The following is a 16,000-nucleotide window of genomic DNA, read 5'->3' as shown; positions in this document are numbered from 1 at the left end:
AATGCATATTTGCTGAGCTGTGATATCGCTCAAAGTTTTTCCTTTATTTTGATAGTTAAGCTTGTCATTTTGGTTGGATATGCAAACTTAGTTTCATGCCCCATGACAGAATTGTAATGTCCCTGCACCATGTAGTGTAATTTGAAGAACAGAGGCTCTGCTTTTGGTTTTGCTCATGACAACCTCCATCTATAAAGTCTAGCTCTTACATTTTAGAGACGTTAGTGATGACATCTTCCAAAAGTTAAAGGTCCAAATTTCAACCAGAACCTCATACATGTGGAACACAGGATGCACGGTCCACAAGGGTTTAAACTGTTCCTTGAAGTTTGCGTTTACTAAAGCAGAGCAAGCTGTGATGACAACAGTTCAGACCACAGTGGTCAGTGTGGTGTGAGAGAGGAGATAAATCCACACACAGCCTGAACAAAACTGTCATCAGCTTGATTCAGATCCCAGATAAGACTTGGACTTTTACTCATGCTGGATGCTCTGTGCGTCTGTTAAGGTACTCACACTGAGAGGCAAAGGAAGAGTAAGATGCTTACAATGAACTTCCCCTCAATGCTACCTTATATAGTTGAGGACTAGCAGCCCTAATGGCGGAAGACAGTGCTGGGCTGGGGGAGTAATGATTTTAGCTTTAAACTGAATTACCAATCGATTCGGCCTGCAGATCAGAACACAGCTTGTGAGCCGACTGTGTGGACATGCTGTGTTGTGGAGTCGCTTTACAAATTGACTGCTGCACACATAGGAGGGAATATATCTATATATGTCAGCTCTGCGCTGCATGCGCAGCAGCCTGCTGGGCGTGAATAGGCCTTGTGATCACCAGAGAGGCAGCTGCAGAGTGTTTATGCTGAATTGGGTTGTAAATGAGCATATACTTGGTGAGGAGGACCTTGTGAATCAGAAGATAACTTTTCCAGAGGCTTCAACAGGACCCGACCAGGATCGCAGGAAAGGAAACAGAGCTGCTCTTTTGAGTCTCCACTCTCCTTCGCTAAGAGAGCAGCTCTAACCTGGCGGTAGGCCGAGCCTTAAAGGAAATCGCATAAAATAATACATAGCAAATTACTGTGGGTTTCTCAGGATTGGAGGTTGAGATTTAACTGTGGTGTTTTTGCCGTCTTTTATGGAGACCACTGGAGACCATATTAGCACAAGTGTCATGTTCCAGAGAACACATGGTAGGCTGTGATTACTGAGCTCAAGCTGAACTGTAAAATCGCTTGTCAGCAGTTGATATGTTTCTGGAAAAGCCCGGGTGCTTGATTGAATTAGTTTGGTGGCTTTTGGTGGGGAGAAAGAATGTGTCCAATTTGGTAACCTGCTGACCGACAGCACTGGTATTGTGACTTTTTGATTGTGCTGTAACACCAAAGAACAGGCTAGTTTGAAAAGCATTAAAAAATCTCTTTGATTCGTTGATTTTTCTCGTAGTAAATTTATGTCATCATTCATCTTTCCCAGTTGTTCTTTTAATTTAATAACTATTTGATGACCATTGACAAAGCAGTATTCAATGTTCAGATGAAAAAGGAATAAACTAGTGCATGTTTTTCATTTGTATGCATGCAGAGATGGCAGCGGTGCTATCAGACGCTCTTCAGGCATGTATTCTGTGGATCTTGGTTGTCCACAAGTTCATGTTTACTGATAGGATCTGTGTGGTTACTCCATCATACTGGGGGTGAGATGGGGTCATGTTGGTGCAATATTGTGTTCGCCCTGAGGTTGAAATAATTTTGTTTGCTATAATAGCTGTAAAACACCTTATTTCCCACAGGACATTCTTTCATACAAATATTCCTGCACTGGGATTTAAAAAAGGGGGGGGGGGCGGGGTCAAGCATCAAAATTACATCTGCTTCAGTCAGAAAAATAAAAAATGGGCAGTATGTATTCTGATGTTTGTTGTTTAAATTTTGATTATAAGAATATCTTTCATGTATTATCTTGATTTAGAATGAAAATATAGGAAGTACTATGCATTTACAGAACAACATACAGAAATTCATATTGATCCATTCACTGCAAGGTTGCTTGGTTTTCTGTCTGACTGCGATCATGCAGACAGTGGAGTCTTTTCACATCAGGATCAGGGTCCATGTAAGCTCTTAATTCTCTCCTGTTAAACACTTATTGAAGAAATGTGCTGGTGGTGCAGAAGGAGAAATAAAAACACTGAGTGCCCAGTGTTTGCTCTGCCATGTAGCCATGCCTAGCTCTTAGTGCAACTCATATTACAGAGCACCTTTAACTGTGAATTCACTCTGTTAATAAAAGCCCCCTAAAGCTATTTAAAGCACCCTTTTCAATGGCTTCCCTGTGGTTCCCTTCTAGAAGTACATGACTGATTTTTGGTGTGAAGAAGTGAGATGCTGGTTGCATGAATGCATGTAACGTCACAACTACTGAGCTGTTGCTATAGTGCTTTACAAGACAGTTAAGGACAATTTATTGTGTGTCACAAGCATTTATCCTGCATAAATCAAGTGATTCTCACTCCTCAGATTTCCCCAACTTTTCATTTTTGTTACATCTTTGTATCCAAAATGCTTCTCCACACACACACACACACACACACACACACACACACACACACACACACACACACACACACTTGTTTTGCCCCTCACATAGCTGCTGCAGCTCTTGTCTAGCTCGTCACATCATTTTAATTACAGAGCCTTCATTGTTTGCACTGACCCATTTTAGCGCGATTCCTTACCGTCAGCTGCGTGGTCCCTCCAATCACACTTAATTTCATCTGGCATTTGACTCAATCGGCACTGCCGTGAACATGAACGCCGACTGCCTTCACCCCCAAAAAATGACTTGGGAATAACAATAACAATCTCCACTCCCTGCTCTGGTCGTCCGCCGAGGCCTCCAGCCCCGGCTGCACCGCAACATGGTACAGCTTTTAATGGAGAAGATTGATACCAGTGGCTAGGGACATTTCTTGGGATGTTAGTCACAGATCTCAGAGGAGATTTGGAACTGCTCTTAAAGGGCCCTGGAAACACAATAAAGCACGACTCACTGAGACAGAGCCCAGGGAGCTTCACACTACTAATTAGTACTTGGACTTAACTTGATTGTGTTTTCTCTAATGCAGCTAATGTGATTCGGATCAGTGTCCGTGCTTACAGTATGTAATTCAACCATACCTCTCAGTGTGGTGTTTGTTTTAATACACATTGCTCGCTGATTTATTAACACTTACATGCTTGTGAAGGTGTCATCCACATTAACCAGTGATGTGTAACATGGCCAGTAATTGAATTTAAAATGTGTGACTATTAATGCCGGCAAGAAGTTTGCACGGAACCTGACACAGAGCTACAGAAACCTTTCTCACTTTTCCCCTCCATGCAAGAGGCAGGAGAGTAAACAAGCATCTATATTAGAAGATTACAAATCTGTCTGTATTCCTCTGGGGTTTTCCCAGATGATCAAGGAACTATTTACAATGAAGGGCAATTGTCTGCTCTCTTTAAAATCTTATTCACATCCAGAGAGACACAGGGATAGAAGAAACAGAGACCGCACTGCATGAAGCCCTATCTCCCCCCACAATCAGAACAATGTTCCTAGTGCTTGAATAGAGAGGGATATCTCTGAGACTTCAATTTGTTATCTAAAAGAAGAGGGGGGACGGAGTAACACTTCCGAGATAAGCCCAGCATAAGGTTAATTACCATCCGAGTGGCTGACGTAACCCAGCCATGTCATGTCTCAAAGTTACACACAGCTGGGAAGCGAAGGAGGACCAGCTATTGACAGATGTTTCTCACTTGAGGCCTGTGAGTCTGCGTTTATGTGTCTTTATACGTTCACGTGTGCATTTGTGCAAACATGTAAACCCCAGCGCTTGAGTCAGATATAGTTTAGTGGGGCAGCTCCAGGTAAGACAGCACCAGAGGCCTAGACAGCTCAAACCACCTGCTTCAGCAACTGCTAGCAGAGCTTGTGGCTGCCCTTCTCACTGGTGCGTAACACTGTTAACATTGCTGCTGATTCTCCACTCTCTCTCCAGGGCATAGACTAATTAATGGATACCATTCGCAGTTGATTAGCAGCAGCTCTTTCGGTAATTACATTCACATACTAACCACTCAGAAGAAAAGGAGAAAAGAAAAAAAACACAGAGGGCTAGAAAATATATTAATGCACTTCTCAGTTCGCTCTGATCTTAATTTGTTTCCACCATTGTTTGGCTTCTGCTCAGATAAGAGGCCATTTTTTTCACTCTGTCTATTGGAGTTCCTCATCACTCATAATGTTTTAAGAGAGTGACTTTGTAATAAACACACAAAAGAGATTACTGCAGAGCTTTGTTGGGAATAGGAAGAGTGTTCTCAGTGGAACCTCATGAAGACGCAAACGCGCTGTGATTCTTTCTCCTCTGAGCCGTGTAGGCTGGGTTTTGCACTCCTCACTCACAGAGAGGTGCATTGTGCTCCTGGGCCCAGCTGCTAGCCCATAATTCTTCATTCTATGTCCCATTGTTCCTACCTGTCAGCATGGTTGTGCCTCCAAAGAAAGGAAGTGGCTGCCATTTTGCCAGCAGGCTATGTGTGGGTTGGGGGGGGTGAGGGAAGTGGGGGGATGTTGTGAAAACATGTTATTTCCTACTAAAGTATAGGGTTTTAATAGCTTATCAACTGTCTTAAACACTAATGTGTCTTTACAGTTTGGCTCTCACTACTGGCTTTGCTTTTTGCAGTTATTACTCTCACATCTACTCTAATATTAACAGTTAAATGTTTATTGAACGGACCCAAAAAATGTCTTTGTTCAAATCAGATTCTCCATAAGGATAGATAAATGTAAATAAAGCAAAATTAATTGTTAAACACAGCTCCACCCATATTAAAAACACCCTCCACCTCCTTATTTCCCCTCAGTATCACACCTCTCCCATAGGTTATTTGAAGTTAATAACCTGCCACTGCATCTTGATACTTGGCTTTGTGATGCAAACATATACTTAATTGCCATCCCATAAGAGCTGAATAGCCAGACCAGATTCTCATTACCCTGGTTCGAATCAGCCTGGGCCTCTCACACGCCTCTTGTCATGTCACAATAATGGCAGAGTGGCAGAATGCGCCCAAGCACGCAGAGAAAGGGGTTAACCTGTGTGTAAACATCCAGAGCCAAGTGTGACAGTCTGTTTGAGTGACAGGTGTCCATTATGAAAGGGGGGAGGCTCATGTTACATTGGTTGTTATCTGGACACTAGTGGGCTGATTGTGTGTTTTGTTTTGTTGTCATTTGCAGTTCCAGAATAACAACAACTACATGAACATGGCAGAGGCGAACGGGGCGCTGCTGGCTGCTGGTGATGTGAGTATAGTTTTATTTTTTCCACACTAATATTCCACATTTGAACATGGGGAATTGAGCTAATGCTTTCCAATATAAACTAAGCTACGTACAGTGCCATAAAAGTTTATTTCTCATTTTGTTACTTGGTAGTACATAAATACATTTTTCATGTGTATAAATGTTATTGCTCTTCTATTAATATTTCTTGGTGATTCACAATTTAAGTAAATGTAGATGGGCAAAGTATAAACCGATATCATGAAGCAGAATCCCTATGTTTTATACAGTAAAGCCCTCTAAATCATCCGTAATTGGACTGCAACTTGAATTTTTCCATTTTTTCACAGGCAACATTATTTTTATTACCTGAAATGCTGCCTGCTTAAATGCCTGTTGGGAGACCCACACAAAACTCTAAGCTTACAAAAAGATGAGCTATAGGCCCACCCTATATTGTCTCATAGTAACTTCTGAGAGCTGATGCTGATATAATCTGACTGCCACAACTGCACTCTCCAAGATAAAGTGATATCTCAGGAAGCTGAGGATATAAACACCTGTTTTCTTCCTTCCTTTCAAAGACATAATGAAGGAGCCCACTCTATGAGCCACTCTATCTGCTGGCACTTACAAAAAGTGAAATGTCACCAACAATCTTTGGCTGTGGAGCTGCTGTAATAACTCATCACTCACTCACGCATTGTACTGCTGTATTAGAAGTAAGAAGGGAATAGTTGTTCTTCCCAGTTGTACTCTGGGGGTAAATAAGCATCTTTCTGAGCCATAGTAGTCCTAACAGTGTGCTAAATTTACCTGTTTTATTTCCCCTCCACCCACTCCGCTGCCCTGTCATTAGAGACAAGTGCACCAAAAATACCCATCATCCTTTGTGGTTCAAACGGGCCAATCTCATCCAGTTTAGCAGAGGAGATTAATCTGGTTTCAAAACCCACAACAAAGCATCACTGCACAGCTTCGAAATACTGCCATAGATGTCATTGTTAACCTTATTGTTTTCATTCATGCCAGTCGTGCAGTTGGGATGCAACAGTGACATTCAAGCTCAGAAGTGTTTGGAGCGTGTGACCTCATGTTCATAAAGTGGCCGCCTCACAAAGCCACAGGGTGTTACGGAAGAAGTTTAATTTTCCCCCGCATTTGCACTGAGTGGACGCATCCTCTGTATCCACGGGCTGCTGAGGCCCACTGCAGCGGGGACCACGCCGACACAAGCTGCTTGGAGAGCATTCAGCCCCCAGCTGTGAGGGCCCACTGTGGCAGTCAGGGAAAGGGGGGATGGGCTCGTATGGGGGGTGGGACTCCTTGATAAAAACAGCCCAGCTCATTTGCATTTTATCAAAAGGAACAACTGTTTCCAGTGTTAAAGCACAGATGGTATTGTGCTTAGAGAGAGAGAGAGAGAGAGAGAGAGATAGAGAGAGCGAAGCATAGATTTTTCTTTTCAAGCAATAGAGTGTCCAAAGTATTGTTTGTTGCAACCTGAGCTAAAGTAAAATTAAAGTGACTTCCTCTTTGAGTTGCTAAGTTTCATACTATCACAGTTTTAATGCTATTGTAATCTACTTAATGTGTCTGCCTTGGGCTGAGGGCACAATGGAAAAGGAAGTCTTCTTTATGACGACTCCATGATGAAAAGCTAAGTTTGACAGCAAGGTTATATTTATGCCACCACATTTGTTTAGCTATTGTTTTTCAAATAAAACCAGAGGGTTACTGGATAAATAGATGCAGACTTTATGTATTTTCTGAAGCTACCAAGCTATGATGCTTCCTGTTTGCCCTAAATAGTATTGTAACATCCATGTTGTGTTGTGAACAATGACACCAGACAACAACCTTGTTGCCCTTTTTGATCAGTCCACCTGTTGTTTTACATGAAAAACTTGTGAGCATCACCTCCTGAACCTTCCTGGGTTCTGAGATAATGGTGAATGCTAAAACAAAGTGTAACAGTAAAACAAGTAGTTTACAAGTTGTTATACAGCTTTATCTAAGCAGTGTTTATCTAAAGTATGCTAACATTAGCTAACATTACTGGTCACAAGCTACTGGTCGTACCAGGCCAAGTGAGACTGAAACAGCAACATCCCAAGAGTGCTGAATTCACTGAGGCTGTGTTTTACTACCTATCCATTTAATTTTTCATTTGTAAAAGGAAGAATGTGCCATTTCTTTTTTCAAGGGTTACATAGTTTCACTTTAATATACAGTACAGTTTGCTTTCTTATACTTTATACCTTAAAACTAAATATAAACTAAATATAAACCTGTTTTCATCTGGATACTATTTTCCTCATAACACATACTGTATATTGAAAAGTTGTTTGTGCTGGAGGCAGAATGCTTCTACATCAGAACAGCAGACGTGTATTTGCTGTTTTGATGGCCAGTGTATCATTTACCTTATGCACTTAGAGGATGAGATAAGATGACCTTGGTGTGCCCGGTAAAGCATACATCCTAGCAGGGAAAGCTTGACTGCTTCCCTCAGGGAAAAGGATACTGTACACTGAGATTGTATTCCACTCAGATGTATCACTTTACTTTCCCAATCAAATTAGAGACGTGTAATGAACTATAAATATGTAGAAATGGACTACAAATGATCCAAATTTGAAATAATGTTGATTAGGGGTGCCATGGTTGATGTTGTCATTTGAGTAGCTGCACTCTGCCTGTCTAGATATTTGAAACTGGATCCTCAATCCTGCCTCTATTGATTCTGAGGCCTATTCTATGCAGTAATTGCATACTGCTGCCTTTAACAAGTCTTGGTTATTGCATCTGTGAATTGCATTACTACGTTTATTGAAGGACTGGGAGTATTGCCTGAAAAGCTTTTTCTTGCTCTTTGTCCTGATATTGAAAGAGTATCATGGCAGCAAAGGGATAAAACGTCTGAAGGGAAAAGTCATTGATACACATTCCCTAGTCATCTCCCTGTGTGTTTTTATTGTTATGAACATTGGTGTAAGGTTCTATTTATTATATATAGAGTCAATATATATATATACTCTATATAAACCAACTCATACTGTTTACCACAAGACATTGTGAAGATTTTTTGTTTGTAAAGTTCTGTTATGGATCATTTTTATCCACGCTAGCAGCATTCAGGGAGGGGTATGTCTTGTATTCATTCAATTTCTCCACCATTTTGGTTCAGACTAGAGGTGTAACAAATCTCCAAATCCATGGCTTGGTTCAGATTGATTGACTGTGCCCGGGGCATCTGCAATCTCAGGGTTATGATAAATCTAGAGCTAATTAGTCTAGCCTAACTTTTACTGCAGGCATGATCATTCAGTCATGATTGGTCTTTGGTTTTTGAAGACAACAAACTAAGTATAATGTGCAATATTTACAAAATATACAGCTTTATAGACCCTGCCCAAATTTTAAATACAATAACAAGTAATTTCATTATTTACATGTGTTATAGTTGTGAAATGAAAAATGAGTTTTGATTCATTAGTAATGTATTGAGTGCTCAATAGGCTGCACCTGCCTTGATGGCAGTGGGTTTGGGGGTGGGGGGGTGGCAATTTTACCTTACAGTGTTGCGTCACAAGATTGTGCACATTTATATCCTGGTTTCGGTCTCGGTTACAGAATCGACACAGCGATAGTCCAGACTGAAATATTTCAACAACTGTTAGATGGCTTCACCTGAACTTTGGCACAGATATTCATGGTGCCCAGAGGATGAATACTAATGATGCTCCCCTGACTTTTCCTCTATTGCCACCATGAGATTCACATTTATGGTTTTGAGTGAAATGTCTCAACAATAATGATATTAAATTTGATGTGCACATTCATCACCCCCCGAGGACGGATTAAAATAATTTTTGGTGACTTTTCATCTACAGGGACATCAGGGCAAATTTTTAATTTGTCCAATATTTTGGTTTATCACCATATATCTGCAAAACTAATGACATTCCCATCAGCCTCAGCTGTACTGTAGCTGTGCTAACTGAATGTTCCAGAAAGTTAAGATGGTGAACATGCTTATTGTTTTTTGTTTTACCTACTACATTTTAGCATGTTAGCATTACACATAGTTGTAGTCTTATATCGTGTAAGGAAGGCATTATAGGCAGTTTTTAATTCAACGGACAACTTACAGTATGAGAATATTTTTTCTAAATAACCTCATACTTAAATTTGGCTGGGCAGAATGGGGATTGTTGAGAATAATTTGCAGTACAGTACTGTGTATTCCAGGTTTACCACCTCCAATAAGCCCTGAGGACTGGAGATTTCCCACACACCTGCTCATGATGCTCATGCTGGGTACATCAGGCTTCTCTCTTACAAGCATACACACTTACTCTTTCTCTCTTTCTCTCTGTTGTTCCTTACCTTGCCCACCCCTTAACATGTACATGCCTGCACATCCCAAGCCAGCATCTGGCCTGGCACTTGGCTCTGCTGAGCCTTTCAGAACAATTTAAATGGATAATCAGGCTGGTGATGCGAAGAAAGTGGATTGTGCATCTCTTAATCTCCGATCAGAGCCCCCTAAGCTGCTCCTGGTGCAGAATTAGACTGGCTTTATGTGAAATGACACCAGACAGTGTGCAACACTGTAACACTCTGTGGGTTCCAGTAAAATCTGGCACCCCTTCCCTGGGGAGAGGGCCTTTTTCTTCACGGACAGCTGACATCTTCCATACACCCCCCCTTCCCAAATGAGACACAAACACCATGTCTCCATTGTCAGTGCCCTGGTGCAGATGTTAATTTTTTATCATCATTAACAAAGAGAGGTGATGCACACAAGTACAATCTTGCTCTCCAACTGTAATATTTGTCTTCCTCTGTCCTCCACTTCGATGCTGTTTTGGGACACTAAACACTAGCATTCCTCTCCTCCAAGTACATGTCTGTGTCTCACTTAAAGGTCACAGTCATGCTTGTGCTTCTCTCCTACAACAGTGGAGCTCACCTCAGTCAAACTTCTTCTTTGATGTTTTTCTCAAAACTTTATGTTGGCTCTGTAATTCAGGCCACGGTGGACCAGCCAATAGGATCCACTGGCCTATATAGTTTTGCTCTGATTTACCTTACACGGTGTAACACCACAGGAAACCTACTAACATCAGCAAATAGTATCCATAGTGAGTATTTTTCTCCTCAAAAGCATCCCTGCATGGGCTTGTACGGATAAATGTGGTAACACAGCCTTTGCATCTGACTGCACTGGACAAGGGGAGACCAAAACAGGTCTGATACGTTTCTGTTAGAGAGGTTATAATGGTGTGCCAGGGTTTTCAGATTGCTACATGATATGATACAGATGAGGCTGGGATCATAGATCTCAGGGCTGGTGTGGAGATTGACCCTGCTCCGCAGGAGAAGTTGAAAAAGATGAATGAAGACAGAGATGATGGATGATTTCTCATCCCCTCCACGTGGTACTTGAATTGTCATGCCATGACTCATGACAGCTTTGTTTTATTAACTTTATAAACACGATGTGTTTTTTATACACATGCTGCTGAACAGGCATTATTGTGAACTAAGTTTCAGAGGTTTTAGAGTAGTTGAAGCATAGTATGACAGCAGAGGACTCAGAGAAATTGGTTCCTACTGAAGGTGCGTGTGATTTATTCTGAACCCTGCAAGCCAGAGGCCAGGGGTGATGAATATGACCTTAGCTCCTTCTGAAAGGAGAACTGATTCTCTAGCTGTGAAACAAGCACTGAAAAGTGAAACAGTGGTGGGGAGCAGGAAGAGAGGAAGAAAAGGGGGAATGAAAACTCTATTAGCTGCCTCTGCCACAGGAATTCATCAGTGCTTGTCAAGACAGCTGTCCTGACTAGGCAATGAATTAGTTTCAAGTGTCTGTGTGCTAAAGCAAGCAAGGGGAACATTAATACTCCCTAATCAAGGGCTGTGTTGGCATATTCCCTCCGTTGTCTCCCTTCTGTTATTCCATCCCCTACCGGAGACAGAGAGACAGAGCCGACAAAGACAGGAGAGACAGGCCTGGTTAGCTCTGATGCAGAGTGCAGTTTCCTTTGAGATTAGTGGAACTTCACTTCTGTTATGGTAGGTGTTGGATTCCTATGAAACAAGCCAGGCTATGCTGATGCGTTACATGTGCCGTAATGCTGTCAAATTTTGTTAAGAGAGAGAAACTGCTGATGAGATCGCCAGAAGCAGGTCTTTTTAAAAGATACACAAGGACAAGGACCTAGTGTTAGAGGTCAACCTGAAGCACTTTTTGTTTCATTTTCAGCAGGATTTCCAACAGCGCTGGGAGTTTAATATGATTTTAGCACTATACCACTATGTTTTCAAACAGTACGCTGAGCCATGCTAGCAGTTAAACCCATATCACTTCTAGTGAGAGACCCATGCTTTGAAGAGTAACTTAAACAGCAGGAGCAGCCGAGCCCAGCGCCCCAGATAACACACTGTTTGGCCCTGTGTTCAGCCGCATTTATGTGGACCAGCAGTGTGGTCATTGTGAGGATATGAATATACTGGCTTTCCAGAGTCTAGCTTAATGCAATGTACAGATGACAACAAGACCCAAGTTAGGTGAACAGTCCCATCTCCCAAGAAGGCACATAAGCAAATTAAGTGTGACCAAAAGCTTTAATTCGAAAGGCAGAAGGATTAGGCTGTTTGATGAGCAGATTTAAGGGTGCAGGCAAGGGGAACAAAAAGAAACACTTCTGGCCAAGCGTAATAATCTTTGAAAATGTTCTTTAAACCCATCTCCCTGTGACGTGTATTTTCACTGCACTTCAACCCAACATCTTCCATCCCCAAGATTAAGGGCTTTTATCATGTATCCTCTCTCTCCCGTGATTGCTGCTTGATATTTTTGCTTTTGACGTCTTCTTCCGTTTTTGCCTTTTTTCCTTCTTTTTACTCAAAGTGGACTTTAATAGGTTTAGGAAATGTTACATCTTAGTGCACTTCCAGACAAGTGTATTACCACTCCACTAAAACACTCCCTCTCTTAAACAAAGTTGTCTGATTTATTCCCTGAGGGTGTGCTTCCGGCGTGTTGGATAAGGCCCACCTCAGTGAATGTGTTGTGTGTACGGTTTTGATGACTTTTCCTTTTCCGTCTGTCTTTTCAGACTTTTCATACGCCCAGCTTGGGTGACGAGGAGTTTGAGATTCCTCCCATTACACCTCCACCTGAGACGGAGTCTGGTCTGGGTCTATCGGAAGTGGACTCACATTTCCAAGCCATGTCAGAGCCCCCAGGTCCGCACAGGGGTCCATTAATCCCTCAGTTCCCCCCTCAGAGCCTGGATCTGCCCTCTATTACCATCTCACGCAACATGATGGACCAGGAAGGGATGTCTGTCAACAACGGCCAACCTGTGGTGAGCACTGCTATGCATTTATAACACCAGTAAATCAAGGAATCTATTTATTTTCTGCGACTAGAGAAATGTTATCCTCATTTGTCAACACACAAAAATCCTGCACTAGCACTGCTCCAGCAGCTGTTCTACTTGTAGCTGCAGCTCCAGATGTGATAACCAAACTAAAAGATATGATTTATAAGTATGTACTACTAGAGACCCCTGATATCAGAGGCGTAAAGTCCTTAAATGAGCCCTTTTACTGAACCACGATGTCACCTTCACAGTTTTTGTACGCCTCCTGTTGTCAGTGCATCTGGCACAGCATCTGGCCTTGTTTACAACACAGGAGGTATATGATCACATTGAGTAAATGTCATGATATTATGTTACTTACTGTGAGGATTTTTTTTTTTGAAAGCACACAGCGCACTGGATGATCCCCCTCTGTAAGGTGAGCAGATGTGAATAGATCACAGGTGTTAGAATACAAAGCGCATTCAGCCCCAGAAGGACAGTGAAAATGGGACCCAAAAGTGCCAGTTTCACATGCTCATATTTAATTCATGTTGCCTCCCAAAGCCTTTTTTTTCTGCTGTAAATGCTGATGCATGCTTCTGTCCATTGTCTCATGAGTTCTTCGAAATAGACACATGCTTTGTGTGGAGTTTAGGATCAGCTTTGTGTTGTAGAGAATTACCCTCCTAGTGAGGTCTTGACAAACATGTTTTTAGCTTAATCCTCCTTTCCACCGACACAGATGGCCAAACACGGAACAGTAGACGAAGTAATCACTGTCTTTATGTTGATACTGTTATGTGCTATAGATTGTGAGATTGTTGTCTCGGGGGGGGGGGGCATTTTCAAATGCCACAATCATAGAAGCATTGAGGAGGAAAAATGGAAATGTCACTGGCTGACTAGTTGTCTTACAGACCTGTTACAGAAATGGAAGATTCATTTAGGAAAAAAAGAAATGAAAGGACAAAGGCATGAGCGGAGAGATGATGATATTGATGCTGAATGTGCTTTGTGAAGCACAAAGCACAGAAAGAGGTGCCATGATCATTATAACTGTGTGAATAAATGAAATGTGTTTTAGACCCCCTGCTTCTCCCCCTTCTCTGTAACACATTTGTTGAATCACACTGATATTAGAGATATTTATTTACATTCCATATGGGAAGGGGCTATAAAATTTTACAGCTCCTTTTCCTGCTTCCATGCTTCTGGCATGTAAAATAATTGCAGCTTTTAAAATATCTCTGCTGCATACAGTAAGTGAGCCCCAGAAGGCTTTTGCCTAAAGAATTTTCATTTCATGGTCAGTTAAGCTTTCTACATCTGGAAGAAACAGAACCTTGACACAATTACATTCCTGACTGTTCTCACGACTTGCTGGAGGATTAGATTTGATTCTCAAACATTATTCCTCTTTAACACCATTTGCATGGCTCATGTCTCTGATTGTGCAGAGACTCTATTAAAAACTGAGGGGAGAATATGGGTTTCTGCTCTTTGCCTCGTGGCATTGTCGTCGGCACACCACTCTCTCGTTATCAGTCATCGCACATTGTACCGCAGGAAGGCTTGTGGTGGCCCTTCATTTTTTCTGTAAATGGGATTGATCCCCAAAAGTCTTGTGACAATGCCTATAGAAATTCTATTCATCTATGGTTTTATCTGCGTCTTGAAAAGAGAACGCAACTTTTAAATGAGATAAGTAACAGCGCTGTTTGCAGTGCCTTCTATATACAGAGACAATGATTTACGGAGGCCCTGAGAGGGGTGTTTTGTCATTTTGTCAGCACACTGATAAAGGGATGACAACCTTATATACATGATTACATTCTGTGTTATTTGTTATGGCTGCGGGGGCAAACAAATAAACCGTGCACTATTGCAATTACATTTTTCATCAAGCCACCATGCTCATATTTCCCAAACACTTGTCTTGGTTTTCTTTCTCTGTAGTAGCTTACTGGTGGAGAATATTTAGTGTGTGTGAAAGCCTGTCTCTTATCAGAACTTAATGAGAAACCCAACCAGTGAATATACCTGGGCTCTTTTCAAAAGCTTCTTCCATGTCATTGCATTGCCAAGTGTTCTGCTAATTCCTGTCCCCATAACGTTCAGCGTATGTCTTGCAAATTGGCCACAGATGCCGAGCTTCTACAAAGAGAAATACATTTTCTCAGCTGCCTGGCAAGCCCTGAATCCGAAGTCATTATTTATTTAATCTGCTCTCCTAACAAGCTTCTGACTCTCATTTTTGTCTCCCAGCATGTGTCCTCCTGATCTGTGATTGAGTCTCAATAGTGCCAAATAGTACTGGAGTTAGAGCTGCCAGTATTGCTTTATTCACAATTTCTTCTCGATTTTCTCCCTCCTGCACAGCAAGGGTCTCTGGGTTCTATTTCAAAAAACACCTGGTGCCTTCGCCACATTTTAGGTTTTTCTCAACACACGTAAGCATGTACTGAAATGGGCTCTGTGTCCTCCATGATTGGATTCGAAACCTACAGTAGTCAACTAGTTGTATTACATGTTAAAATCAATATTTAGGAGCTATGAGGGCTGCTGTCTTAATACGTTTATCACCATGTGGTGATGCATTTATATATTTTTCATTACAAACTGGCTGCTTCACATGTCATTAGCTTTACAGCTTCAGAGATATGCTAATATCTAACACAAAATGGTGTTTGGACCACATGCATCATGCAAGATGAAAGTGAGGCTGAAAAAGCCATTTGCAGTTTGTTGTTCACATGATTTGATATGCCTTGATATTGTGGAGATTGCCAGTGAGTATAATACCCTCGGTTTTGACTGGTCAAAAACCACTATATCCTGAATCAAATGGAAAATGTGAGCACTGTTGCAGAAAGCATGTTTTTCTACACTTCCCTCTTATCTCCCTTCCAAGCCAAGAAGCACTGACATGAGTTGTACATCAATTTAAGAGAGTGGATTTTTTTTTTCGCTTCGTTTCTTTTTTCTTTTCTACCTCGACAGACAGCTATTGTGACATATTGGGTCAGTCAGAAATGAAAGATATTCATGCAGGCATGCAATACTTGTAATGAAGTCTCAGCTTGACCTTCTGCATGATTGATTCTGTAATTTACTTTTCTCAGGCAGCTCTCAAAATGAAATGATGTCATGTTGGACAAGTTTTAAATACCCATAATGCATCAGGAGAAATGGCGGACAGGGTATGGGTCAGCGGTTGTACTGGACCAAGGGGAGGGAACCTCCTGGCCTCACAGTCTGAGGGTGTGTGGGGAGGGGAG

General features: G+C 41.7%; 1 protein-coding gene across 2 annotated transcripts in view; it reads left to right on the top strand.

Moving 5' to 3' along the window:
* tox3 (TOX high mobility group box family member 3) overlaps positions 1-16,000 on the top strand; it is a 39,309-nt gene that overhangs the window by 16,801 nt on the left and 6,508 nt on the right. Inside the window, exons 1-3 of one of the 2 annotated variants that reach the window (XM_023429596.2) lie at positions 874-1,031; positions 5,296-5,361; positions 12,471-12,722. In XM_023429596.2, coding sequence (XP_023285364.1) covers positions 5,317-5,361; positions 12,471-12,722 — 297 coding nt within the window. In that variant the 5' untranslated portion in view covers positions 874-1,031; positions 5,296-5,316. Of the gene's footprint in view, positions 1-873; positions 1,032-5,295; positions 5,362-12,470; positions 12,723-16,000 lie in introns of those variants that run through there. The other variant, XM_023429595.2, reaches the window with a different exon arrangement.

This window comes from Seriola lalandi, unplaced genomic scaffold (genome assembly GCF_002814215.2).
Source record: "Seriola lalandi dorsalis isolate HSWRI2012SDOR001 ecotype SW California unplaced genomic scaffold, Sedor1 jcf7180002054898, whole genome shotgun sequence".
Taxonomy (NCBI): Eukaryota; Metazoa; Chordata; class Actinopteri; order Carangiformes; family Carangidae; genus Seriola; species Seriola lalandi.
This window is presented reverse-complemented; position numbering and strand designations above follow the sequence as displayed.